This window comes from Mandrillus leucophaeus, unplaced genomic scaffold, assembly GCF_000951045.1.
Source record: "Mandrillus leucophaeus isolate KB7577 unplaced genomic scaffold, Mleu.le_1.0 Scaffold112, whole genome shotgun sequence".
In the NCBI taxonomy this organism is placed as follows: Eukaryota; Metazoa; Chordata; class Mammalia; order Primates; family Cercopithecidae; genus Mandrillus; species Mandrillus leucophaeus.
Window position 1 is genome coordinate 1,476,313 of NW_012099432.1, and position 26,738 is coordinate 1,503,050.

The 26,738-nt window shown below is 55.8% G+C and overlaps 3 protein-coding genes across 6 annotated transcripts in view; 2 read left to right on the forward strand and 1 right to left on the reverse strand.

Annotated features, from left to right (window-relative positions):
- Window positions 1-20,535, forward strand: part of CARM1 (coactivator-associated arginine methyltransferase 1) — a gene marked incomplete at its 5' end in the record, with an annotated part of 23,122 nt that extends 2,587 nt beyond the window's left edge. The window contains 15 exons of the mRNA XM_011994674.1: window positions 2,697-2,822; window positions 6,040-6,146; window positions 7,106-7,210; window positions 9,618-9,728; window positions 10,934-11,111; window positions 13,427-13,517; window positions 13,714-13,795; window positions 17,394-17,479; window positions 17,663-17,752; window positions 18,195-18,332; window positions 18,418-18,507; window positions 18,596-18,708; window positions 18,813-18,890; window positions 19,138-19,206; window positions 19,374-20,535. Coding sequence (XP_011850064.1) covers window positions 2,697-2,822; window positions 6,040-6,146; window positions 7,106-7,210; window positions 9,618-9,728; window positions 10,934-11,111; window positions 13,427-13,517; window positions 13,714-13,795; window positions 17,394-17,479; window positions 17,663-17,752; window positions 18,195-18,332; window positions 18,418-18,507; window positions 18,596-18,708; window positions 18,813-18,890; window positions 19,138-19,206; window positions 19,374-19,516 — 1,607 coding nt within the window. The remainder of the gene's footprint in view (window positions 1-2,696; window positions 2,823-6,039; window positions 6,147-7,105; window positions 7,211-9,617; window positions 9,729-10,933; window positions 11,112-13,426; window positions 13,518-13,713; window positions 13,796-17,393; window positions 17,480-17,662; window positions 17,753-18,194; window positions 18,333-18,417; window positions 18,508-18,595; window positions 18,709-18,812; window positions 18,891-19,137; window positions 19,207-19,373) is intronic.
- Window positions 19,947-25,514, reverse strand: YIPF2 (Yip1 domain family, member 2). Of its 3 annotated transcripts, none has more exons than XM_011994652.1 (10): window positions 25,035-25,195; window positions 24,904-24,964; window positions 24,324-24,484; window positions 24,155-24,241; window positions 22,383-22,470; window positions 21,856-21,972; window positions 21,616-21,782; window positions 21,278-21,460; window positions 21,041-21,176; window positions 19,947-20,960 (listed from the first exon to the last, which is right to left on the reverse strand). In XM_011994652.1, the coding sequence occupies exons 2-9, from the start codon at window positions 24,932-24,934 to the stop codon at window positions 21,060-21,062; spliced, it is 951 nt and encodes a 316-aa protein (XP_011850042.1). In that variant the 5' UTR covers window positions 24,935-24,964; window positions 25,035-25,195; the 3' UTR covers window positions 19,947-20,960; window positions 21,041-21,059. The 3 variants fall into 3 exon arrangements, with proteins under 3 accessions (XP_011850042.1, XP_011850051.1, XP_011850033.1); XM_011994661.1 differs by having other exon boundaries at window positions 20,447-20,943; window positions 25,108-25,514; XM_011994643.1 differs by having other exon boundaries at window positions 20,447-20,943.
- Window positions 25,262-26,738, forward strand: LOC105549904 (chromosome unknown open reading frame, human C19orf52). 2 transcript variants are annotated; one of them, XM_011994633.1, is made up of 3 exons: window positions 25,262-25,439; window positions 25,516-26,245; window positions 26,405-26,724. In XM_011994633.1, the coding sequence occupies exons 1-2, from the start codon at window positions 25,346-25,348 to the stop codon at window positions 26,202-26,204; spliced, it is 783 nt and encodes a 260-aa protein (XP_011850023.1). In that variant the 5' UTR covers window positions 25,262-25,345; the 3' UTR covers window positions 26,205-26,245; window positions 26,405-26,724. The 2 variants fall into 2 exon arrangements, with proteins under 2 accessions (XP_011850023.1, XP_011850015.1); XM_011994625.1 differs by having other exon boundaries at window positions 25,516-26,738.

Genomic DNA, 26,738 nt, shown 5'->3' on the forward strand with positions numbered 1-26,738 from the left:
CCACACCCAGCTAATTTTTTGTATTTTTAGTAGAGACAGGGTTTCACCATGTTAGCCAGGATGGTCTCGATCTCGTGATCCGCCCGCCTTGGCCTCCCAAAATGCTGGGATTACAGGCATGAGCCACCGTGCCCAGCCAATTTTATTTTATTTTATTTTATTTTATTATTTTTTTGTATTTTTAGTAGAGACAGGATTTCACCATGTTAGCCAGAATGATCTCAATCTCCTGACCTCGTGATCCACCCACCTTGGCCTCCCAAAGTGCTGGGATTACAGGTGTGAGCCACCGTGCCCAACCTTTTTTTTTCTTTTTTTTTTTTTTGAGACAGGGTCTTATTCTTGTCACCCAGTCTAGAGTGCAGTGTTGCCATCTCCGCTTGCTGCAGTGTCAACTTCCTGGGCTCAGGTGATTCTCCCACCTCAGCCTCCCAAGTAGTTGGGACTATAGGCACACGCCACTACACCTGACTTAATATTTATATATTTTTAGTAGAGACGGGATTTCGCCATGTTGCCCAGGCTGGTCTTAAACTCCTGGGTTCTAGTGATCTGCCCGCCTCCCACAATACTGGGATTACAGGTGTTAATCACCAGGCCTGACCCTAAAAGAGTTTTTTTTATATATTCTGGACACTAAATACTTAGCAATAGATGATTTGCAAATAGTTCTCCTAAGAGTTTTCTAGTTTTAGCTCTTATGTTTAGGTCATTGCTCCATTTGAGTTCTGTTTTATTTGTATATGGTGTGAGGTAGGAGTTTAACTTCATTCTTTTCTCTGTGGTTATCCAGTTTTCTTAGCAGTGTTTATTGAAGGCACTATTCTTTCCCCATTGAATGTTCTTGGAGTCTTTGTCAAAAATCAATTGAGGATAAGTGTAAGGGTTTATTTCTGGACTCTGATTCTGTTCCATTGATCTGTGTCTCCATTCTTTTGCCAGTACCACTACACTGTTTACATTACTGTACCTTCATAGTAAAATTTGAAATTGAGACATGGGAATCCTCCAGCTTCATTCTTTTTCAAGATTGTTTTGGCTATTCAGGGTGATTGGGAACACTTTTGCCACATTTGCACTCACGTTGTTGTTGTTGTGATGGGCTATTGAAAAGCAAGCTGCTGATGTCATGGGAATTTGCCATAAATCCTTCCACATATGTTTTCTAAGAACAAAGGCATTTCTCTACAAAACCACAATGCCATTGTCACATCCAAGTAACTTAAAATTATGGCGTATGTATTCCACACTCACATTTTCCTAGTTGTCTTTTTTTTTTTTTTTTTTTAAGTAGGATCTCACTTCTGTTGCCTAGACTAGATAGAGTACAGTGGCACCATCATAGCTCACTGCAGCCTCAACCTCCTGGGCTCAAACAATCCTCCCACCTCAGCCTCCCAAGTAGCTGGGACCACAGGTGGGGGCTACTCTGTCCAGCTCCCCAGTTGTCCTTTATTTATTTTTTTGAGACAGGGTCTTGCTCTGTCACCCAGGCTGGAATGCAGTGGCACAGTCATGGCTCACTGCAGTCTCAACCTCCCAGGCTCAAGTGATCCTTCCATCTCGGCCTCCTGAGTCCCTAAGACAACAGGCACACGCCACCACGCTTGCCTAATTTTAAAATTTTTTTGTAGACAGGGTCTTGCTATGCTGCCCAGTCTGATCTCCAACTCCTGGGTTCAAGTGATCCTCCTGCCTTGGCCTCCCAAAGTGCTGGGATTAGAGGTGTGGGTCCGGTCTCCCCAGTTGTCCTTTATAACTTTTTAAAACATTTTTCTTGCGGCTTCAGCCCAGGGTCCCACTTTGCATCGCATTGGGCACTCCCCCCTTTCTTGTCTCCTGTACTCTGGAATAGCTCCCACCGTTTTGGTCTTTCCTGACACTGGCCTGTTTGAGGAGACCAGCCTGGTTGTCCTGTAGCCTGCCCAACAACCTGTCGTTTTCTGTTGTCCCTTGAAGATGGGACTACGTCAAACATTTTTGCCAGGAATGCTACAGATGATGCACCTGTCCCACTGTAGTATGGCAGGCAGGGGCACAGTGCCTGATTGGGCCAGCCCGTTCCTGGCATCGCTAAGTTTCACCATTTGGCTGGAGTGGAGTGGCCACAGGTTTGTGGAATGAATGACTAGTAACAGCTATCATGATGGGTACAGGGAGACAGTGTCGTAATTCACTAGACAGCTGCCCCACCATTAGCCCCATCTGACGGTGAGAACCCGAGTTCCAGAGAGGCTGAGGGACCTGCCTGTGTCACAGTGAACAAATGGCATGGGTGGGGTGTGAACCCGGCGGTCTGGCTACACTGGCCCCATGCAGTCACTGCACTGCACCCATCCAAGAACAGAAGGGCTCAGCCGAGTGGAGCAGAGGCAGCTCCAGCTCTGAGGCCCTGTGCGTTGGCACCGTGCCTGGTGGCCCTGTCTGCCCACCTCAGCATTCACTGTCTCCCTGTCTCAGCCCTGGTCATCCTGAGGACACAGACTGTATCCCTGCTGTCTGATCAGCCGCTCCCTTGTCCTCAATGTGGGCTGGGCAGGCAGCGCACCCAGCAATGCTGCCAGGGTGGTTTTGTGGCACTCTGGAAGAATCTGGGGGCACCAACGGCAGGCAGCAGGAGGGCGTCAGGGACCCGGGATCAAAAGAAGGCAGCCGACAGGGCTGTACTGCTCACGCCAGCCTATCTTCTCTCATAGATGAAGATGTGTGTGTCTTTAAGTGCTCGGTGTCCCGAGAGACAGAGTGTAGCCGCGTGGGCAAGCAGTCCTTCATCATCACCCTGGGCTGCAACAGCGTCCTCATCCAGTTCGCCACACCCAACGGTACGTGCCCCTGCTTCCACTCCAGTGACACCAGCCCAGAGCGCCCAGAGCCCTGGTGGGCAGGGGCGTGGAGCCTGGCTAAGGAGCGGCCCATGCATCCTTGAGAATGCTCTGCTGCCCTCCAAACCGCATTCCCACATGCAGATATGTCCAGAGGACACTCCACTGCCTGGGGAGACGCTGGATCCCAGACCCTCCCTCACCAGCTCCTTCGCGTCTTTTGGGGCTTGGCTTTTATGTCCCCACCTCCAAGAAGCCCATCCTGACCACCTGGGCCCAGTCCTTCTGGCAGTGGCCAGCCCTGGGCCAGCTGTGACTGGAGTTTAGGGGATGGAGTGAGACGAGGTCATAGGGGCAGGAAGAGTTTGCTCAGGGCACAGAGAAGCCACCAGAGGGGCCTAACCGGACCCACCTTGGGGGCACAGGGAGACACAAGATTCCTGACTAGGGATGGGAGAACCCCAGGTGGATGCAGCCGGAGTAGCAGTGGAGGTGTCGAGGATGCCCAGGGCTGGAGACGGTCTGAAGGTCCCGCCTCAGGCTTGATTTACCAGAGAGGTGAAGTGAGCCCAGTGATTGACACGGGCTGGTGCAGGGACAGCTGGAGGTGGGGAGGCTGCCTGCCCATAGCCACTGCCAGCCTCCCCCTTGTCTCAAGGAGGCTGTGCAATGACCCAGATGTACCTCGGGCAGTCTGAGCCCTCAGGGCCACCGTGTGAAGCTGCCACGCCTGGCTAATTTTTTGTAGAGATGGGTTTTCACTGTGTTGCCCAGGCTGGTCTCGAACTCCTGGCTTCAAGTGTGCCGCCCGCCTCAGCCTCCGAGTAGCTGGAACTACATGTGTGTGCCACCACACATGTAGTGTGTGCTGGGATTACAAATGTGAGCCACTGCACCCGGCCATTTTTTTTTTTTTTTTTTTTTGGAGAAAGAGTGTCACTCTGTGCCCAGGCTGAAGTGCCCAGGTTCAAGCAATTCTCATGCCTCAGCCTCCCGAGTATGTGTGTGCCACCACGCCTGGCTAATTTTTGTATTTTTACTATAGCAGACATAGAGTTTTTCTTTCTCTTTTTTTTTTTTTTTTTTTTGAGATAGAGTCTTGCTCCGTTGCCCAGGCTGGAGTGCAGTGGCGCAATCTCGGCTCACTGCAAGCTCCGCCTCCCAGGTTCATGCCATTCTCCTGCTTCAGCCTCCTGCATAGCTGGGACTACAGGTGTCCACTGCCACGCCCGGCTAATTTTTTGTATTTTTAATAGAGATGGGGTTTCACTGTGTTAGCCAGGATGATCTCGATCTCCTGACCTCGTGATCCGCCCGCCTCGGCCTCCCAAAGTGCTGGGATTACAGGCGTGAGCCACCGTGCCCGGCTGACATGGAGTCTTTTCATGTTGCCCAAGCTGGTCTCAAACTCCTGACCTCAAGTGGTCCACCTGCCTCAGCCTCCCAAAGTGCTGGGATTAGAGGCGTGAGCCACCACACCCAGCCGTTTCCATTCTTAAGACTTTGTATTTTAATATTTTTTATTTCAGTTCTGTCAGTTTTTAAAAGTTGTGCTAAAATCTACATAACAAAATTTGGTCATTTTAACCCTTTTAAAGTGTGTAGTTTGGTAGCAAGCAGCACGTTCACATTGTTGTGCAACTATCACTAACACCCATCTCCAGAACTTGCGCATCCCGAACTGTGTCTTTTACTGTTTTTTGAGATGGAGTCTCGCTCTGTCGCCCAGGCTGGAGTGCAGTGGTGTGATCTCGGCTCACTGCAACTACCGTCTCCCAGGTTCAAGCGATTCTCCTGCCTCAGCCCCCCGAGTAGCTGGGATTACAGGCACGTGCCACTGTACCCGGCTAGTTTTTTATATTTTTAGTAGAGACGGGGGGGTTTCACCATGTTGACCAGGCTGGTCTTGAACTCCTGACCTCAGGTAATCCGCCTGCCTCGGCCTCCCAAAGTGCTAGGATTACATGCGTGAGCAACCATGCCCGGCCGTGTCTTTTAATTTTTAAAGAGATTGTCTTTTAAATATTGTTTTGTTTTTTACTTGATATAATTTAGTGGCTATCATTCTATGTTAATAAATGTAGCTTTTATTTTAGTTTAGTTCAGTTTAGTTTTGAGACAGAGTCTCACTCCGTTGCCGAGGCTGGAGTACAGTGGCACAATCTTGGCTCACTGCAACCTCCACCTCCCAGGTTCAATTCTCCCACCTCAGCCTACGGAGTAGCTGGGTTTACAGGCACCCGCCACCACCCCTGGCTAATTTCTGTATATTAAGTAGAGACAGGGTTTTACCATGTTGGCCAGGCTGGTCTCGAACTCCTGACGTCAAGTGATCCACTCGCCTCAGCCTCTCAAAGTGCTAGGATTACAGGCATGAGCCACCATGCCTGGCTCATTATTTCTTGAAGAGACAGGGTCTTGCTATATTGCCCCGGGTGACCTCTTAAACTCCTGGGCTCAAGTAGTCCACCCGCCTCAGCCTCCCAATGTCCTGGGATTACAGTTGAGAACCACTGTGCCCAGCCAAATAGATAGAGTCTGTTCTAAAGGGCTACATACCGTTGCATCTCAGGGAAGGGTAGTGATTGGTGATTCTCTGCCTTGCTTTTCTTTTCTATTTCTTGTTTTTGTTTTTGTTTTTGTTTTTTAACGTGGCAGGGTCTTGTTATGTTGCCCAGGCTGGTCTCAAAACCCTGACAACTGATCTGCCCACCTCAGCCTCCCAAAGTACTGGGATTACAGGCGTGAGCCACTGCACCTGGCCTCTGCTGTGCTTTTCTGTGCTCCTGGGGTTTGTCTAGTCCCCTTTTACTGGACATTGCAGTGTCTGCTGCCCCCACACAGATGCTGCCCTGAGCTTCTGGGTGGACTTGGGCTTATTTGCCAGAACTTCGACTCCCAGGCCAGTGGGCGTGTGCTTGAGAGAGCTTCACCAAGCTGCCCTTTGGTGAGGAATCCCCAGGCCCACTCCCACCAGACACCAGCCCCACGTGCAGGATACCTGTCCTCTTCTCATGTCAGTCACCAGGGTGCAGGCATGGCTGCCCTTCATCTTTTCTTTAAACTTGGAAAATTGCTTTTCGGGGAAGAGAAATCACCAGCCCTATATGTTCAAGGGAGAAACATCAGGACATGTGGCCATCCAGAACCTTCCCTCCCAGATGGCCATATGCCAGGTTGCTGACCGCCCCCCAGTGACTTGGCTTCCCTGTTCCAGATTTCTGTTCCTTCTACAACATCCTGAAAACCTGCCGGGGCCACACCCTGGAGCGGTCCGTGTTCAGCGAGCGGACGGAGGAGTCTTCTGCTGTGCAGTACTTCCAGGTGGGTTACACTTGCCCTCAGCCAGGCCGCCTCCCCCCGGCAGCCCCCCTGCCACCCGCCCGCAGGAGGCCACGCAGCACAGGGAAGGCCCACCCAAGTTCCCGTCCTGGCTCTGTCCCTTACTGGCCATGTAGCCTTGGGCAGGTTTCCTCCGCTGGCTGGGCCTCAGTTTCCTCATCTGTGAAGCGGAGATGCAGGTGCCTGCCTGAGAGGGTTGCTGGAAGGATCTGAGCACAGGTGGAGCTCAGGGCCACAGGCGTTGTGAATAACGGTAGAGCAGTTGCAATGCCCTGAGCGCTCCCTGCATGCCAGGCCCTGGTCTAAGCGCTGTCACGTGCACAGAAGCACTTGGACCCTCCCAACAACGCTAGGAGGTAAGTGCTATTATTGTCCCCATTTTACAGATGAGAAAACTGAGGCTCAGAGAGGTTAAGTGACTTGCTCCAAGTCACACAGCTATTATGCAACAGAGCCGAGATGGGAAGCCAGGTCTGCCTGATGCCAAAGCCTGTGCCCCTGCCCAGGTGCCACGCTGCCTCCCGATCGCCCGTTGTCTTACAGAGAGACACCACACCTCACCTGCCTGGCGCTCTGAGTTCTAGGGCTCTGTTCGATCCGCTTCTCTTCTCCTTTGGGGCCCTCAAGATGGGGCAGGTGGCCCCCGATGCCAGAAGCCTGCCTGTGGCAAATATTGAGTTCCCCTGGGTGGCTTCCAGGTCCAGGCAGCATCCAGCTGTTGCCGTCGGCTGCAGTGATAGTGGCGGTGTCCTCCTGGGGGCTGCCCTCCGGCCTCCTGCTCCCTCTCCTGGAGCTGCTAGTGGGGCCCAGGCAGAGGGTGCATGGCCTCCTGAGGGAGGTTCATGCCTAAGATGGCCCCTTCCTCTATCACAGGGCTGGCCAGGGCCTTGACTGCCTCGTGCCACCATGTGCCCCGTGCCATTGGTGTGTCTCTGTTCCAGTTTTATGGCTACCTGTCCCAGCAGCAGAACATGATGCAGGACTACGTGCGGACAGGCACCTACCAGCGCGCCATCCTGCAAAACCACACTGACTTCAAGGACAAGGTGAGCGGCCCGTGCACGTGCCCACCTCTCTGCTTCTGCCTTTTTTTCTTTTCTTTGCTCATTCATTTTATCTTCAAAAATCTCAGATTAGAAATGCATTTATCCCAGCTACTGTGGAGGCTGAGGCAGGAGGATCGCTTCAGCCCAGGAGTTTGAGGCTTCAGTAAGCTATGATTGCACCACTGCACTCCAGCCTGGGCCACAGAGCGAGACTCTTGTCTCTTAAAAAAAAACAAAAAAGATAAACAAATGCATTTAATATATAAACTCAACACAGCATGTACATTATAGACTTGAGAGGCCTCTATCAGTTCTCTCCGAGACAGCTGCTGCCTCTCAGTATGAAGTCTCTTCTTCCAGATTTTTCCCTATGCAGACATCAGCGTATATTTTACAATTATTTTATTGAGCTGGGCAGAGTAGCTCACACCTGTCTGTGATCCTAGCACTTTGGGAGGCCAAGGCAGGAGGATCATTTGAGCCTGCGAGGTTGAAACTGCAGTGAGCTGTGATTGGGGCACTGCTCTCCAGGCTAAGCCCCAGCGTGAGACCCTGCCTCAAGAACAAAATTAATAAATAAGCTTTTTAATATCACCAAATAACGTGCACTCATGATTGCACTCATGATTAAAGAGAGAGAGCAGAGCAGAGCATCTGTATTCAAAAGTAGAAATCGGCCAGGCACGGTGGCTCATGCCTGTAATCCCAGCACTTTGGGAGGCTGAGGCAGGTGGATCACTTGAGGTAGAAATGTAATCCCTTCTCATCCCATTTACCAGAGTTTTTAGTGTCTATTTTTTTTTTGAGGTGGAGTCTTGCTCTGTTGCCCAGGCTGGAGTGCAATGGTATAATTTTGGCTCACTGCAATCTCTGCCTCCCAGGTTCAAGCGATTCTCCTGCCTCAGCCACCTGAGTAGCTGGGACTACAGGCGCCTACCACCATGCCCAGCTAATTTTTGAGTTTTTGGTAGAGACGGGGTTTCACCATGGTGGCCAGGATGGTCTCGATCTCTTGACCTCGTGATCCACCCACCTCAGCCTCCCAAAATGCTTGGATTACAGGCATGAGCCACCGCACCTGGCTTACTCAGTTTTCATTTTCTCTTTCTGTTTTTTGGGGTTTTTTTGAGACAGATTATCACTCTGTCCCCCAGGCTGTAGTGCAGTGGCATAGTCTCAGCTCACTGCAGCCTCCGCCTCCTGGGTTCAAGCAGTTCTTGTGCCTCAGCCACCCAAGTAGCTGGGATTACAGTCATATGCCACCACGCCTGGCTGATTTTTGTATTTTTAGTTGAGATGGGGTTCTGCCATGTTGCCCAGGCTGATCTCAAACTTCTGGCCTCAAGCAGTTCGTCCACCTCAGCCTCCCAAAGTGCTGACATTACGGGCGTGAGCTGCCGCATCCAGCCTGTTTTCTCTTTTGAATCAAATGGGAGCCTGTTTTTTTCCTCCGAGTATTTTGGGGATCTCTCCACGTGGATCTTCCTCATCCAGCATCTGGGTCATGCCCCCCTAGCATCGCTTACCATCCCAGAGGATGGCAGGCCCTGGGCCCCAGGGAGGGGTTGTCCTGACACAGGAGGAGTGTCGGCCCCGGCTGGGTATCCCGAGCCTCGTCCTGGCCGCTGAGGTCTGGGAAGGGCATCCTCTATTGGTGAAGTCCCTTCCCGCTCCCTGAGGATGGAGATTCATTTTCTGATTCATCTGGAGCTCTGAGCGGTACCCTGAGGCCTTCCCACCTGACGCCAGCTTCCCTTACAGGCACTCACCGTGCCCAGAACATTTGTCCTTCAAAAGCTCATGCCTGTCACCACCAGGAATGTCTGCCCTTGGTCTGCTCGTGTGGAAGCAATCCCACAAATCCAGAACAGGTGGTGCGTTCTCCCAGACCCTGGCCTGGACTCTGCCATGAGTGACCATCACAGGGGCCAGTAGCCCTGCGGGGAACGCAGCTGGCCCCGGAGCTTGGGCGGCTCACCTACCCCAGCCAAGACAGGCTGCTTTTCCAGGCACCACGAGTCAGCATGGAACTGGGAGACGCTGCCACTGACGCCTCGGGCCCTTTCCTCCATGCTAAAACTGCAGAGGCCCTGGAAAAATGCTTTTCAACTGGCAGTGAGCTTCCAGGGGAGGCCCATGCATCTCGCCCCAGACGATCTGGAGGCCTGCAGGCCCCAGGGTTGGGGCCGAGCGGGAGCTTCCCCAGGGCTTCTCCCAGAGGACTGGCCCATGGCTCATCTTGAGTTCTCACTTCATTTTGACCAAGAGTCCATAAAGGGCAAACACTGAGAGTGAAGACCGACCCAGGTGTTGACGCCTCATAACTTGCACATCCCTTATGATCACTGTCACCTCCCGATCACCATCACCTCCTGTGTCTCGCTCTCACCTCCCACTCCTCCCTTAGATCGTTCTTGACGTTGGCTGTGGCTCTGGGATCCTGTCGTTTTTTGCCGCCCAAGCTGGAGCACGGAAAATCTACGCGGTGGAGGCCAGCACCATGGCCCAGCACGCCGAGGTCAGTGGCCCGCTGGTGCGCACCCAGCCTCATCCTCACCCATGAGTGCCATTCCGGCCCCAGCCTAGAGAAGCCTGGGAACCCCCAGGAGGCTGGGGACGTTACTTCTGTGCTTTGATCTCTTTGTTGTCCCCAAAACAGTCATTGCAGGGAGGGGCTTCAGGGCCTGAGATGATTTCCCCTCATGACCGGCAGTCAGGGGCACAGGTCATTTCCTTGTTTTCTTTTTTTTTTTTTTTTTGCACTGAAACCTTCATTCACAAAGTTCAAAATGTAAAAGCTAAAAAAGAGCAAACAGCGTGCTGTCCTCACCGACCCCTGCTCCCACCCCCTAGCCCCATCACGAGAGAGGAGCTACGGCCGTAAAGTCTGAGCAAAGCTGTTCCGTGGCTGTAGACGTGAGCGTCCTCTCACACCAGCAGAGGCTGCACCTTCCTGTCCCTGCTCTACCTCTCCCATGGATCTGGGGTCACCTGGGTCATGGAGGGGCCATCCTTGCTCTGTCTTGCAGCTGCAGAGCACCCCCATGCCCAGCCGTGCCGCTGTTGCTTTAGCTGCATTGTGTCCGTAGTGACATTCAGACTCCTTCCAGGTCTTCACATGGCCGACGCTGCTGTCCTCTAATCCTACCACTTTGGGAGGCTTAGGCGGGCGGATCATCTGAGGTCAGGAGTTTGAGACCAGCCTGACCAACATGGCGAAACCCTGTCTCTACTAAAAATACAAAGAATTAGCCGGGCATGGCGGTGGGTGCCTGTAGTCCCAGCCACTCGGGAGGCTGAGGTGGGAGAATCACTAGAATCTGGGAGGCAGAGGTTGCAGTGAGCCGAGATGGCGCCACTACCTCCAGCCTGGACAACAGAGTGAGAATCTGTCTCAATTTTTTTTTTTTTTTTTTGTATTTTTAGTAGAGACAGGGTTTTGCCATGTTGGCCAGACTAGTCTCCCAACTTATGAGCTCAAGCCATCCACCCGCCTCAGCCTCCCAAACTGCTGGGATTGCAGGCGTGAGGCGCCGTGCCTGGCCCACAGTGAGCTCTTAACAGGCTATGGCCAATCGCAGCCATGGTTGGGGCACCAGCGAAGGAGGCAGAGGGGGACCCGATGGCCATGTGCAGGTGGAGGCTGTCCTTTGAGAGGTGGTCTAGGGAGGGCCCCACGGCAGGAAGACGCAGGGAAGCCCACACGGCCCTGCCTGCCTGCAGGTCTTGGTGAAGAGTAACAACCTGACAGACCGCATCGTGGTCATCCCGGGCAAGGTGGAGGAGGTGTCGCTCCCCGAGCAGGTGGACATCATCATCTCGGAGCCCATGGGCTACATGCTCTTCAACGAGCGCATGCTGGAGAGCTACCTCCACGCCAAGAAGTACCTGAAGCCCAGCGGTGAGCATTGCGGGTACACAGGTCGGGCCCCTCGGTGGAGCTCCTGGCTGCCACAGAGCCAGGCCGTCAGTGCTTCAGCTCCCTGCTTGCTGTCGGTGGCCCAGGGCTCAGGGAAGCCTGGGCTTTCCCCACACTCCCACCCCAACCCCACTCCAGCCAGCTGTGGCTTCTGGAGTCCCGGGCCCCAATCATGGCCAGACACCCAGCTGCCCACCCGCCCGCACAGGGTACGGAGGAGCTCCTGGCACCTCTGCCATCCCATGTCCTGCTCCTGCAGGACAGCCTGTGGCTGCGAGTGGGGATTGGGACAGGTTATGTGATCAGCAGTTCCCCACCAAGCCCTGTTCTCCTCACAGTCCAGGCGTTGGGGGGTCGAGCATGTGTACAAATGCAGGGGTGTGGCTGCAGGTGTACATGTGTGAGGAGGTGAGGTAGCTGTCTGGCAAGCCCATCTGTCACTACCCATCCGTGCCTCTGGGTATGGCCTCTGGTCACTGGGTGACTGTTTCTTTTTTTTGAGACAGAGTTTCACTTTTGTTGCCCAGGCTGGAGTGCAGCGGTGCGATCTCGGCTCACTGCAACCTCCACCTCCCCAGTTCAAGCGATTTTCATGCTTCAGCCTCCTGAGTAGCTGGGATTACAGGCATGTACCACCATGCCCGGCTAAGTTTTGGATTTTTAGGAGAGACGGGGTTTCACCATGTTGGTCAGACTGGTCACGAACTCCTGACCTCAGGTGATCCGCCCGCCTCAGCCTCCCAAACTGCTGGGATTACAGGTGTGAACCACTGTGCCTGGCCTACGTGACTGTTTCTATCTGCCCATCTGTCTTGGGGTCTCTGCAGCCCTGACGCCAGAGGCATGTGTCTGTGGCTCTTCTCATGCTAGGTACATGCGTGTCTGAGCATTTCTGTACAGGCAAGCAGCTGTGTGTGTGTGTGGCAGGGGACAGGTCCCCAGCCAGGATAGCAGCCGTGGGATGGAGCATGGGCAGCAGCAGGCTGGGAGGGCCTGTGCAGGCAGGGGCGGGGGAAAGCTTCCATCTGGCCCTCCCTGGATCCAGGCCCTAGGGTCCTGGCTGGCTGTGCTCCTGGAGGTGGGAAGTGGCGTCCCACAGCTATGTCCCACGTCTCCGGTGTGAGTATGGGAGGCAAGGCTGCTCCAGGGGCTGTGGGCCCCACTCTCCTCCCCTTCTGCCCTGATAGTGGGGGTGGGGGTGGAGACAGCCCCAGCAGAGGGGGCCCCTTCTGACGGGATGTGAGGCCAGACGGGAGTCAGGCTCTGTGGGCAGCTGCATGCACCCACCACGGCCCAGCAGCCAGCTTGTGGGGACGGGGGAGGCCGAGCCTGTTGGGGGGGTGCTCCAGGGGTTAAAGGCAGTCCTCCCCTCTCCCAGTCACATGCTCCTGGTCAGCAGGAGCCAGAGGTTCCTTCCAGGCTGGCTCACTTCCCATGGTGCCCCCAGGTCCCCCAGGGCAGAAGCCGCAGCATGTGCATCTCCCTCCCCGTTCCAGCAGCTGCAGCCCCGCAGCTCTCGCCTCGGGTACAGCCTGGAGGCGTAAGGAGGAAGCAGAGTCCCACTGATACCTCAGGACCTCCTCCCCCGGCTTGCCAGGCTGGGGGGCCCACATCTGGAGGCCAGGTGCTCCTTTGGGCAGGCGGGGCTGTGGGGCCCTGGCCCTCCCTGCTGCTGGCCCTGACTCATGCATCTGCCCTTGAGTCACAGAGGGAGGCCCTGCCCTTCCCTCTCAGTCTGTGTGCCCAGACCAGGCAGGCCAAGTGGCCCACCCTGCTGGCTGGGTGCCTGTGCCAGAACCTAGGCAGCCCCGATGGTGTGGATTCAGCTTCCCCCACCGGCTCTTGGCCTCAACTGAGGTCCCCAGTGGTGCTGGGGTAGCCCGGGGCCCACCCTCCCTCTGTCCAGAGCAACTTTGCTTTGCTTTCCCAGCTGCATACGTGCACAGGCGGCAGGGCCTGAGAGGCAGCGCCTGGCCGCATCCTGGGCACTGCCCGCTTCCCTGTGAGGCTCTAGCAGGTCCCTCACAGCTCCCAGGCCTAGTAATGGGACATAAAGATGAGCCACCGGCCTCCCAGTCTCAGGTGGAATCCATAAGCTAGTGCAGGTCAAGTGCCCGTGGTGGTGATGAAACACTCATCAGAATAGGTGCTCGATGCTGCTGTCACAGGAATGCAGGAATGAATGGATGACAGGCTGGGAGCACCCAGGGTTGGGGGTCTTGATGTCCTTTGATAGCTCTGCCAGGCACTGTGGGTGCGTCACCTGACACCGGCACCCCTCCCTGCCCCACTCCCAGGAAACATGTTTCCTACCATTGGTGACGTCCACCTTGCACCCTTCACGGATGAGCAGCTCTACATGGAGCAGTTCACCAAGGCCAACTTCTGGTGAGTGTGCCCTGGTGTCCCGCCTGGGCCCCACAGCCTGCCTTGTCAGGGACAGCCCAGCTCCCCTGGGGGCCCCCACTCCTCTTTTTCTGAAAGACTTAGGCTAGATGAGGGCTGACTGGGAGAGAAGGCGGGGCTACCCGCCCTGCCTCTTCTGCAGCCTTGACTTTGCTGTGGCGCTGGGGCCTGTCCACAGGTACCAGCCATCGTTCCATGGAGTGGACCTGTCGGCCCTCCGAGGCGCCGCGGTGGATGAGTATTTCCGGCAGCCTGTGGTGGTGAGTAGGGCCTCCAGGGCACTGCTGCAGTGATCACTTGCCATTGCTCTGCAGCTGTGCAGCCCTCAGGAAGCTATGACCCCTCTCTGAGCCCTCTCCTCTGCCCTGCACAGAGCTCTCTCACAAAGATTTGGGCCAAAAATGTCAATGCATGTAGACACTTAGCATACAGCAAACATGCAATACATACGGACCATTATTAGATGAGGCTAAGGCAGGAGGGGCATTTAGGCTCAGGAGTTCAAGATCAGCCTGGGCAACACAGAGACACCATCACTATTTTTAAAATTAAAATAGTAAAAATAAAAAAGAACCGTTACTAGATGAATTTATCCTTGGTGAGCTGATGTGATTTATTGATTGATTTTACTTGAGATTTTTGATACATCCATGATTCAGAAATCAAAAGGAAAAAAAAGCTGGGCATGGTGGCTCACGCCTGTAATCCCAGCACTTTGGGAGGCCGAGGTGGGCAGATCACAAGGTTAGGAGATTGAGATCAACACGGTGAAACCCCGTCTCTACTAAAAATACAAAAAATTAGCCGGACGTGGTGGCGGGGTCCTGTAGTCCCAGCTACTCGGGAGGCTGAGGCAGGAGAATGGCATGAACCCGGGAGGCAGAGGTTGCAGTGAGCCGAGATCACGCCACTGCACTCCAGCCTGGGCGACAGAACGAGACTCCGTCTCAAAAAAGGAAAAAAAAAAAAGATTTATTTTTTGTAAGTAGCATACAATTGGGTCTTGAGTTTTTTTTTTTAAACAAGATTGAACATTTTTGTCTTTTAGAATATTTAGACCATTTACATTTAATAAACTTGTGTGGGTATAAATCTATGATCTTTTATTTTTCTATTAATCTGACCTGTTTCTTTACTTTTTTGCCTTCCTTTAAAAAAATAAGTTCTGGGCCGGGCACGATGGCTCATGCCTGTAATCCCAACATTTTGGGAGGCCGAGGCAGGTGGATCATGAGGTCAGGAGATCGAGACCATTCTGGCTAACAGGGTGAAACCCCGTCTCTACTAAAAATAACAAAACAAATTAGTCAGGCGTGGTGGGGACGCCTGTAGTCCCAGCTGTTTGGGAGGCTGAGGCAGGAGAATGGCGTGAACCCGGGAGGCGGAGCTTGCAGTGAGCCGAGATCGGGCCACTGCACTCCAGCCTGGGTAACAGAGTGAGACTCTGTCTCAAAATAAAAAAAAAAAGTTCCGTTTATTCTGTTTTCCCCCTGCTTTTGATGTTTTTCATTTGTTTTGGGAAACTCGTGGACAATCTTGGATAATATCTCTTTAAACACTACCTCTGCCCCATTCTCTTTCTCCTTCTGGGATTCCGATTATATGTACAGTGGACCTTTTCACCATATCTCAGATGATTCTTATACTCTTTTCTGTCTTTTCCATCCATTTTTTTTTTTTTTTGAGACGGAATCTTGCTCTGTTGCCCAGGCTGGAGTGCTGTGGCATGATCTCAGCTCACTGCAACCTCCACTTCCCGGGCTCAAGCAATTCTCAGCCTCTTGAGTAGCTGGGATTACAGGCGCTTGCCACCACTCCCAGCTAATTTTTTGTAATTTTAGTAGAGACGGGGTTTTGCTATGTTGGCCAGGCTGGTCTGAAACTCCTGACCTTAGGTGATCCGCCTGCCTTGGCCTCCCAAAATGCTGGGATTATAGACGTGAGCCACCACACCCAGCCCTGCCCCCCATATTTTTTTTTTTTTTGAGACAGAGTCTAGCTCTTTCACCCAGGCTGGTGTGTGCAGTGGCGCAATCTTGGCTCACTGCAACCTCTGCCTCCAGGGTTCAAGCAATTCTCTCGCTTAAGCCTCCTGAGTAGCTGGGACTACAGGCATGCACCACCACACCCGCCTAATTTTTGTAATTTTAGTAGAGATGGGGTTTGGACCATGTTGGCCAGGCTGGTCTTGAATTCCTAACCTCAGGTGATCCACCCACCTCAGCCTCCCAAAGTGCTGGGATCACAGGCATGAGCCACCATGCCCAGTGTGTTCAGTCTTTTGTGATATCACTGGGGAGTGAATGAGTGAAAAAAGCAGGAAATATTTTGGTGGTATTATGAAAATTTTGTATTATTATGAGGGTGCCTTGGAAGGGACCACAGTTTGAGAAGCGGCTGCTTCAGGGTACAGCCCTCAGTACTCTTAATGCAAGCCCAGTGGTTAGCCTCATTACCAATATGCTGCTGAACCACCCGTTAGGTTTTATTGTTGTTTTTTGAAACAGGGTCTCACTCCGTTCCCCAGGCTGGAGTACAGTGGCTCAATCACTTCATGGCTTACTTCAGCCTCGACCTCCCAGATACAAGTGATCCTCCTGCCTCAGCCTCCCAAGTAGCTGGGACTATAGGAGTGTGCCACCATGCCCAGCCAATTTATTTTTTTGTAGACGTGGGGCCTTACTGTGTTACCCAGGCTAGTCTTGAACTCCTGACCTCAGGTGATCCGCCCGCCTCGGCCTCCCAAAGTGCTCGGATTATAGGCGTAAGCCACTGCACCTGGCCTTAAGCCTCTTATTAGCAGCTTTCTGCTTGGTATCTTAGCCTCTGATGCCCTGCCCCACTTGAAGCTCAGGAGTTGGCCAATTTCACAAGTGCACTGAGTGTGCACCACCCACCTCGCCCTCCTGCACTTATTTCCCTTTGCTTTGACATCACGGCCCCTTGAGTCCAAGCTGCCTTGGTAACCTGGAGCTCCCATTTTGCTTTCCCCACCCAGGGAAGCTGCTGAAAGGTCGAGGTGGCCGTTTTCTGCCCTCCCCATGGGGAAAGGCAGAGGCCAGAAAGGGCTCCCTCCAGAAACGGCACTTCCCTCCTTTCCAGGAGCTTGATCCCCAAAGTCCTGGCTGCTCTGGTTGGTCACCAGTGCTTCCAACAACTGGTTTATTCTTTTTTTATATTTTATCCGGTTGACATAGTTCATGGCAGGTGTGTTAGTCAGATATAAACATCGCTGGGAGTGGACAGCAGCAACGGTGTTGTTGCTGATGATGTTTTTAAGAGACAGGGTCTCCCTGTGTTTCCCAGGCTTGATTCAGTCTTGGGCTTAAGCAATCCTCCTGCCTCAGCCTCCTGAGTAGCTGGAGTTACAGGCATGCAATTCCACATCCGCCTAGCACTTAGTTCTTTAACTTGCTTTTTTGGTTAACTTGCTTAATGATTTAGCTTGGAGATCTTTCCCCATCTGTTCATAAAGAGCCTCTTCATTCTCACGTCTGCATGGTCTTTGATGGGTGAGCCATCATTGGTTTAATTAGATGGTTTCCAGTGTGTCACTACCACGGACAATCTGTAATTATACATGTAAGTTTGTTGATGTATTCATGTATCTGGAGGTTAAATTCCTGTAGCGCCAAATCTTTTATGTGGATAAACACTTGTCATTTTGAGAGCTGTCACCTAATTGCCCTTGGTGGCGTTGTGCCAGTTCACCCTTCTCACAGCGTGTCTGAGAAGAGCAAGCTAGTTTTAGCTGCACAGCCTAGAAGCCGTGGCCAGACCTAGGGGGAGGGGCAGGGCTCTCCCCTTCCATATCGGCCTTGGCACCAGATGCCAGGTCATACCTGTTGTCTCTCCCAGGACACATTTGACATCCGGATCCTGATGGCCAAGTCTGTCAAGTACACGGTGAACTTCTTAGAAGCCAAAGAAGGAGATTTGCACAGGTACCGGCACCCACACTCCATCCTCCCAGGCCTGCCTCAGGCCGAGGGTCAGGGCCACCGACATCCTGCCGTCCCAGGGCAGGTGGTGGGCGGGGGCCCCGGGCCTCTGCACCTGGCACCCCCTCTTCTCTCTTGGCAGCGCCTGTCTGGCTTCCCCAGCAGCCACTGCCCTTTGCCTTCCAGGATAGAAATCCCATTCAAATTCCACATGCTGCATTCAGGGCTGGTCCATGGCCTGGCTTTCTGGTTTGACGTTGCTTTCATCGGCTCCATGTGAGTGCCGCAGAGCAGCCCGTGCTGCCTCCTCCCCACTCCCAGGGCTTCCTGCAGCTGCAACCTGACTGGGAGGGTGGAACGTGGCTCCAGGTTCCACCATCCCTTCCAATGGGAGTGAGAGCCTGTCTCAGAGCAAGAGACTGTTGTGGGTGGGGTGTGTGTGTGTCCTGTGTGTCCTGTGTTCCCAGTGTCTGTCCCTCATGGGCCTGTGTCTGTCTCTTGGCACATGTCAGGGTGAGCAGGGATCTCGTGGCTGCAGGTCCCTCGTGTGTACATGTATGCCTGCTCATGTATGTGTCTGGGAATGCCTGGGGGCCAGCCCGTCCCGGGGGTCCCTGGCAGAGGGGGCAGGTGCTTGGGGAGGACTCAAGGCATACAAGGTGGTGGCTCCAGTGATGGCGTTGGCCCAGTCAAGTGCGTGCCTGTCCCTGCTCCACAGAATGACCGTGTGGCTGTCCACAGCCCCGACAGAGCCCCTGACTCACTGGTACCAGGTGCGGTGCCTGTTCCAGTCACCACTGTTCGCCAAGGCAGGGGACACGCTCTCAGGGACATGTCTGCTTATTGCCAACAAGAGGTGTGACTGCTCCCTGGGGCTGGTGGTGGGGGGCAGGGGTCCATCTGCCCAGCCACTCACGCCGCGGCCTGCACCCTCTCCACAGACAGAGCTACGACATCAGTATTGTGGCCCAGGTGGACCAGACCGGCTCTAAGTCCAGTAACCTCCTGGATCTAAAAAACCCCTTCTTCAGGTAGGAGGGGCACCCTACCTGCACGGGGTGGGGGCGCCCCGGCCCTGCAGCCCCCTTGCCCCTGCCCATGGCTCTGTCTCTGCCACAGATACACGGGCACGACACCCTCACCCCCACCCGGCTCCCACTACACATCTCCCTCGGAAAACATGTGGAACACAGGCAGCACCTACAACCTCAGCAGCGGGATGGCCGTGGCAGGTGAGCAGGGCACGCCCCAATGCCCAGCCAACCCGGGAGGCCGCCCTCACCGCAGGCCTGGCCCCTCTGCCTCCAGCCCTGACGTCTCCCCTCTCTGGGCACAGGGATGCCGACCGCCTACGACCTGAGCAGTGTTATTGCCAGTGGCTCCAGCGTGGGCCACAACAACCTGATTCCTTTAGGTGAGTGTCCCCCAGGGCCAGGGTCAGCAGAGAGCCGTGCCCAGGACTGCCCAGAGGCCGGGAAGGGCCTGTGGCAACCAGGGTCGGCCTGTGCTTGGTCCTTTCGCCTTTTCCTCTTCCAGGGGGCTCTCGGCCGAGGCCCTCCGTCCTCTCTGCCTCGCTCTGCAGCCTGCTGCTGCGCATGGGCTGGGTGGCTGGGGGCGGTGACGCCGTCTCCCTTCCTTCTTTCCTCCCTCTTGCTGCGCAGCCAACACGGGGATTGTCAATCACACCCACTCCCGGATGGGCTCCATAATGAGCACGGGGATTGTCCAAGGTAATGAGGGTGGTGGGGGCAGGGCCCGTGGGGGCCGAGCTAGCGTGTGAGTCGCCATCCTCTGTCCGGCCGCCCGCCTGCCCTCTTGCCTGCCCTTTCTCTCTGTGACTCTGCCTGGGGGCTGGGTGGGCCAGGGCAGCCCCTCACTGCCATCGCCTGCCCCACAGGGTCCTCCGGCGCCCAGGGCAGCGGTGGTGGTGGCACCAGTGCCCACTATGCAGTCAACAGCCAGTTCACCATGGGCGGCCCTGCCATCTCCATGGCGTCGCCCATGTCCATCCCGACCAACACCATGCACTACGGGAGCTAGGGGCCTGCCCCGCGGACTGACAGCACCAGGAAACCAAATGATGTCCCCACCCGCCCCCCCGCCGGGCGGCTTTCCCCCTTGTACTGGAGAAGCCCGAACACCCGGTCACAGCCCTCTTTGCTATGGGAACTGGGACACTTTTTTACACGATGTTGCCGCCATCCCCACCCTAACCCCCACCTCCCAGCCCTGAGCGTGTGTCGCTGCCATATTTTACACAAAATCATGTCGTGGGAGCCCTCGTCCCCCTCCTGCCCGCTCCACCCTGACCTGGGATTGTCATCTGTTGGAACAGGCGCCATGGGGCCTGCCAGCCCTGCCTGCCAGGTCCCTTAGCACCTGTTCCCCTGCCTGTCTCCAGTGGGAAGGTAGCCTGGCCAGGCGGGGCCTCCCCTTCGACGACCAGGCCTTGGTCACAACGGACGTGACATGCTGCTTTTTTTAATTTTATTTTTTTACGAAAAGAACCAGTGTCAATCCGCAGACCCTCTGTGAAGCCAGGCCGGCCGGGCCGAGCCAGCAGCCCCTCTCCCTAGACTCAAGAGGCGCCGCAGGGAGGGGTGGCCCCGCCGAGGCTTCAGGGGCCCCCTCCCCACCAAAGGGTTCACCTCACACTTGAATGTACAACCCACCCCACTGTCGGGAAGGCCTCCGTCCTTGGCCCCTGCCTCTTGCTGCTGTCCTGTCCCCGAGCCCCTGCAGTCCCCCCAGCTCCCCCCACCCAGAGTTAGAGCAGGTGGCTGCAGGCCTTGGGCCCGGAGGGAAGGCCACTGCCGGCCACTTGGGGCAGACACAGACACCTCAAAGATCTGTCACGGAAGGCGTCCTTTTTCCTTGTAGCTAATGTTAGGCCTGAGTAGCTCCCCTCCATCCTTGTAGACGCTCCAGTCCCTACTACTGTGACGGCATTTCTGTCCCTCCCCTGCCTGGGAAGGGACCTTGCAGGGACCTCTCCCTCCAGAAAAAAAAAAAAAAAGAAAAAGAAAGAAAAAATAAACAAGGAAACGTGTTACAGCACAGGCAGTTTTCTTCTCCTTCTGCTCCCCTGTTTCTGACACCCCCAAACTCAGATGCTGGAGCTCAGGCCCGGACCCAGGCCCGCCATGTGTGCACCCAGGCAGGAGCGGGTGCTGTCCAGGCTGGGGCGCCCCCTTGGCTCGCTCTCCTGTTCCAGGGGAGCCATGGGAGGGAAAGCAGGTGGCCCAGGGGGATATGGGGGCCCCAGCCCTGTCCCAAAGCTCCCTGCTCGGCTGCCCCTCTCCCGCCTTTATATAAATTCTCTGAATCACCTTTGCATAGAAAATAAAAGTGTTTGCTTTGTAAGAAAAGTCTGGAAAGTAGCAGAGTCATCTCAAGGTGTCAACGGAGCCTTCAGTCATCATCTGGGGGGCAGGACAGGCAGAGGAGTTGGTCCACTTAGCTGTTGCCTGAAAGAAAGAATTGTCTGGCAGTGTCCCCAGAACCTCTTACCTTGACTGGGGGTGGGAGGGCAGCCCCCTTAGCCCAGCTGGGAACAGTCTTTACCTGTGGGACCCAGGCCTTTCTAGGAGGGGGCCATGGTCTGAGGCAGGGTAGGGGGCAGCAGGATGTTTGAGGGCAGAGATGTGATTTGGGGTGGAGGAGCCACCTTCTCCGGAGGCAGCGACTGGAAGAAGTACAACTGCACAAGACCCCTGGGGTCAGAGGCAGGGCCAGCGCACACCCCCCCCCCAGCCCCTCAGCCCCACCTGAGGTACACCTGTGGCCACCCCAGACCTGTACCTTACAGCCCACGGCCAGGAGTGCATGGAGCAGCACAACCGCAGACAGCAGCACCATGGCCACCAGCCTAGTGTCCTCACGGACCACAGGCCAGAGGGTGAATACCAGCCCGGTGGCCGACAGGCCCAGGGCCAGTGCCCCAAAGAGCCACTGCAGCCAAGGCACAGGGATGAGCCACAGGACCTGGGAGCAACACGGCGGCAGGTGACCATGCCAGTCCCCACAGCCACCACCCACTCTGCACCAGGCCACCCTCACCACCATGGGAATGAGGCAGCAGGTGACCATGCCAGTGTCCCTACACAGCCACCACCCACTCCGCGCCAGGCCACACTCACCACCATGGGGATGAAGACAAAGAGGGAGTAGCCGTAGACGCACACGGTCTCCAGGAAGGTGTAGGGCCCCATGCGCTCCCGGACACCCTTGCGCCACCGCAGAAAACCCCACAGGGCCAGGGGCACCAGCCACGCGTAGCAGTAGATGCTGATGCCTGCCACGGTCACTGGGGGCAAGGTGAGCAGTCACCCCCTGCCCCCCGGGGCCCTGCCAGGCATCGGTCCTGCCCGCCTGCTTACCCTTGTGGAACTGGGGGCTGTAGTGGATGGAGGGGTCTCTCCTCTGGGCCAGCACCAGCGTCAGGTTGCCAGTGACAGCCAAGACGAAGGCCAACGTGGCACAGATCCAGAAGGGGCCTGAGGATGGGGGGCACAGTCAGAGTCCCCCTACCTGTGACCTCCCTGCAGCTCATTTACTCCAGTGGTAATGCCGCCCTGCAGTTCATGCAAGGCCCTGCCATGAAGCTTATGCTGTTTCTGGAACCCTCTTTTCCTAGGTCTCCCCTACCCCTCCCGTTGCCAACAAGGCTCATTCCCTCACCCTGCTCAGGGAGGCCTGCCCTGCTGCACCCTGCAAAACAGCAAGGCCGCTCCTCCTATATGCTCTCTACCCGCCACCCTCTGCAGTCCTTCATGTCTGTCTCCCTGAACAGCAGGTAAGTCACACTCTCTGAGTGACTGATTTGTCCTCAGCTGTACACTGGTGTCTGCAACTCAGGCCACATTTGTTGAGTGATCCATCAAGGAACCAAATGTACCTCACTCACCATACAGATCCGGCCGATTCCGCAGATGGTGCCGCACAAAGTTGTGGCCAGGCCGGGGCAGCAGTGAGCCTTTGATCCGGTTCAGGACCTGGGGGCAAGGCCGAGGTCAAGGATGGAGGCCTGCCAGGAGCTTCTCCCTTGTCCTGAGAGGCTCCTTCCCTGCTGACCTCCACCCTCCTGTCTCCATGCCCCACCTGAAAGAACTCAGCCTTTCCCTCTTTTTTTTCTTTTTCTAGACAGAGTCTCACTCTGTCGGCCAGGCTGGATAGAGTGCAGTGACACGATCTCTGCTCACTGCAACCTCTGCCTCCTGGGCTCAAGCAACTCTCCTGGCTCAGCCACCTGGGTAGCTGGAATTACAGGCGTGTGCCACCACGCCCGACTAATTTTTGTATTTTTAGTAGAGACAGGGTTTTGCCACGTTGACCAGGCTGGTCTCAAACTCCTGACCTCAGGTAATATGTCCACCTCAGCCTCCCAAAGTGCTGGGATTACAGGCGTGAGCCACTGCGCCCAGCCCCACCCCCCTTTTTCTTTTTGAGATGGAGTGTCACTCTGTCCTCCCAGCTGGAATGCGGTGGCATGATCTTGGCTCACTGCCACCTCCGCCTCCCAGATTCAAGCGATTCTCATGCCTCAGCCTCCTGAGTAGCTGGGACTACAGGCCATGCGCCACCATGCCTGGCTAATTTTTGTATTTTTAGTAGAGATGGGGTTTCACCATGTTGGCCAGGCTGGTCTCCAACTCCTGACCTCAAGTGATCCACCACTTCGGCATCCCAAAGTGCTAGGATTACAGGTGCCCAACCACTGCACCTGGCTAATTTTAGTATTTTTGTTTTGTTTTCTTTTGGTTTTTTGAGACAGAGTCTCACTCTGTCGCCCAGGCTGGAGTGCAGTGGCGCCATCTTGGCTCACTGCAAGCTCCGCCTCCCGAGTTCACGCCATTCTCCTGCCTCAGCCTCCCAAGTAGCTGGGACTACAGGCGCCTGCACCCACGCCCTAATTTGTTTGTATTTTTAGTAGAGATGGGGTTTCACCGTGTTAGCTAGGATGGTCTCGATCTCTTGACCTCGTGATCTGCCTGCCTTGGCCTCTCAAAGTGCTGGGATTACAGGTATGAGCCACCACGCCCAGTCTAATTTTTGTATTTTTATTTTATTTATTTATTTATTTTGAGACAGAGTCTCACTCTTTTTGCCCAGACTGGAGTGCACTGGCGTGATCTCGGCTCACTGCAACCTCTGCCTTGCAGGTTCAAGCGATTCTCCTGCCTCAGCCTCCAGAGTAGCTAAGATTACAGGGCCTCGCCACCAAGCCTGGCTGATTTTGTTGTATTTTTAGTAGAGATGGGGTTTCACCATGTTAGCCAGCCTGGTCTTGAACTCCTGCGCTCAGGTGATCTGCCCACCTCGGTCCCCTGAAGTGCTGGAATTACAGGCGGGGACCTACTGCCCCCAGCCCATCTTTGATCTTCTGCATATGCTGTTCCCTTTGCCTGGAACATACTTCAGCTCCCCTCCCCCATTCCCCAGGAAGCGTTCCTTCTCCTTTAGGTTTCAGCCAATTCCTCACGTCCTCCACGAGGTCTTCCTCTAACCCACGAGATTGTGTGTGTCCCCTGTGTTCCTACAGTCCCGATCCATAACCCTTTGAGAGCACCACAGTTCCTTCACCCGCACTCGCCATCACCAGCACCCTGCCCAGGGAAAGTGTGGCTGAACCCTGAGCGTAACTCTGAGCCCCACCTCACCTGCCTCCCCAGGCCTGACCTGTGAGGTGTCCACGTCAAAGAAGCTCTGATAGTAGCTGAAGGTCCAGAATCCGGGCTGCTGCTGCTGCTGCTTCTCCTGCAGGAGCTGCACATTGCGGGCATTCAGCGCCTGCCCCGACAGCGTGGATCAGCCGGGAGCTGCACAGAGGCAGGACACAGGGACTCACCGCGGCCTTGTCACTCTCCTCCTCCACCTCATCCTCGGCTCCATAGCTGCCACCTGAGCCCACGGCCACAGCCACGTGCCCTTGTGGGGTCAGCTGATCACTTCTGCTGGTTGTGGCTGCATCTGGGGTCTCAGCCAGAAGATTAGTGGCCTCCTCGAATTCTGTGGAGCAGGGACATGGGACACACGCACGCTTGAGGGGTGGAAAGAATTCGACTGGGCTCCAGCCAAGTCAATGCTCATCTGGGGGCGGAGGCTCTGCTGAGCCATTGATCTCCCCCAAGGTGGGGCCCAACTCCCTCAGTTTGGAGGCATCCGGAGGGCGTCTGTTCCCTTCCTCCTAAAGTGGAACTGCAACTTAGGGTTGGCCCTGGGATGGGGTCAGGGTCTGGAGACATGAGGCTCGGGTTTGAGGTCTGAGTTCAGGGCGGGGGCGGGGTTCGGGTCAGGGATGGGTCTCACTCCTGGGTCAGGGTTCACAACCGCCTAGGGTTGGGGTAGAGAAGTTGGAAGCCGCATGGCGGGGAGGTTCTGGCAAGGGACGGGAGTAGGAGATCCGGCCTCGTCGGGGCCGCACTCACCGTGGAAGGTCAGCTCGTCAGCCGATGCCATGGTCGTTCAGGGGCGTCTCCGCATCCCTCGCTGAGGACAGAGACCGGTCAGGCACGCTCCCCCCACGCCCCCACGCCGGTCCCTTGGCCCCCAGCCCTACCTGGCGGCCAGCTGCACCCACGGAGGCTTGAACTCGTCGCCCCGTCGCCACAGGTGCGCTCCGCCCTCCTCACCGGAGGCCACCTGGGCCGGCGTGGCTGGGGCTCTCTGCGATTGCGCAGCTGGCCTACCCGTCAGAGTCTACCCGACTCGGACCGGACAGCAACATCCGGCGCCGGTCCTCTTTCTATCCTTTCCCGTTGGGAAGCCACTTCCGGTAAAGTTGGCGCTTGCGCAGAAGAGCCTCCCGGGCTTTTAACTTCGGGTATCGAAAGTTTCTTTCCGGAGCAAGGACCCCCAAGACGGAAGAGGATGGCCGCGGCGGCTCTGAGGAGATTTTGGTCCCGGCGCCGCGCAGAGGCGGGCGACGCTGCAGCGGCGAAGCCGGGAGTGTGGGCGCGGCTGGGTGAGTAGCGGCGGAAGGCGGTAGGGTGGGTGGCCGCCGCTGCCGGATCACTCTTACCGCGCTCCTCTCCCCTCAGGGTCCTGGGCCCGCGCGCTGCTCCGGGACTACGCCGAGGCCTGCAGGGACGCGGCGGCGGAGGCTAGTGCCCGGCCGGGGCGCGCGGCCGTGTATGTGGGGCTGCTGGGCGGCGCGGCGGCCTGCTTCACGCTGGCGCCGAGCGAGGGTGCTTTCGAGGAGGCGCTGCTGGAGGCGTCGGGGACCCTCCTGCTGCTGGCGCCGGCCACCCGCAACCGCGAGTCCGAAGCCTTCGTGCAGCGGCTGCTCTGGCTGCGGGGCCGTGGCCGCCTGCGCCACGTCAACCTAGGGCTCTGCTCCCTGGTGTACGAGGCGCCCTTCGACGCCCAGGCCAGCCTCTACCAGGCGCGCTGCCGCTACCTGCAACCCCGCTGGAGCGACTTCCCCGGCCGGGTCCTGGACGTGGGCTTCGTGGGTCGCTGGTGGGTGCTGGGGGCCCGGATGCGCGACTGCGACATCAACGACGACGAATTCCTGCACCTGCCGGCGCATTTGCGGGTGGTCGGGCCCCAGCAGCTGCATTCCGAGACCAACGAGCGGCTCTTCGATGAGAAGTACAAGCCTGTCGTGCTCACCGACGATCAGGTGGACCAGGCGCTGTGGGAGGAGCAGGTCTTGCAGAAGGAAAAAAAGGACAGGCTCGCCCTGAGCCAGGCCCACTCGCTGGTGCAGGCGGAGGCCCCGAGATGAAACCCTGAGGCCCCCGAGTCCTGGCAAACTGCTTGCCTGGGGTAGAGCAGCTGTGAGTGTGCCTCACCTGCAGAACAACTGAGACAGATGATGTGCAAAGTGTTTTCTCACTGGATTTGCGCAAGTTTGGGGAGCCTTTCTGCCCCCCGTCTTTGTTCTTTATTAGCTGAAGCTAATGCCGAGCCACCTTGGTCCAGGAGTTGGGACAGCAGAACGACTTGACACATGTTCATCACTGGCAGAGCTGGTCATGAGCCTTTTATATAAGCCTTTTTCATTGGGCCTCAGAGGCCCTCCTTAAGGAGGTACCACAGTGGTCAGGTGACTTACAAACTCTTCTAAGACCACTTAGATTCTCTTTTTAAAGTTTGGGTTGTGGCTTGGCGTGGTGATGCACGTCTGTAATCCCAGCATTTTCCAAATTGAGGCAAGAGGATCGCTTGAGGCCAGCCCGAGTAACATAGCAAGACTCCGACGCTACAAAAAAGAATAATAATTAACTAAATAAAATTTGAGCTGAAATGTTTTTATTCT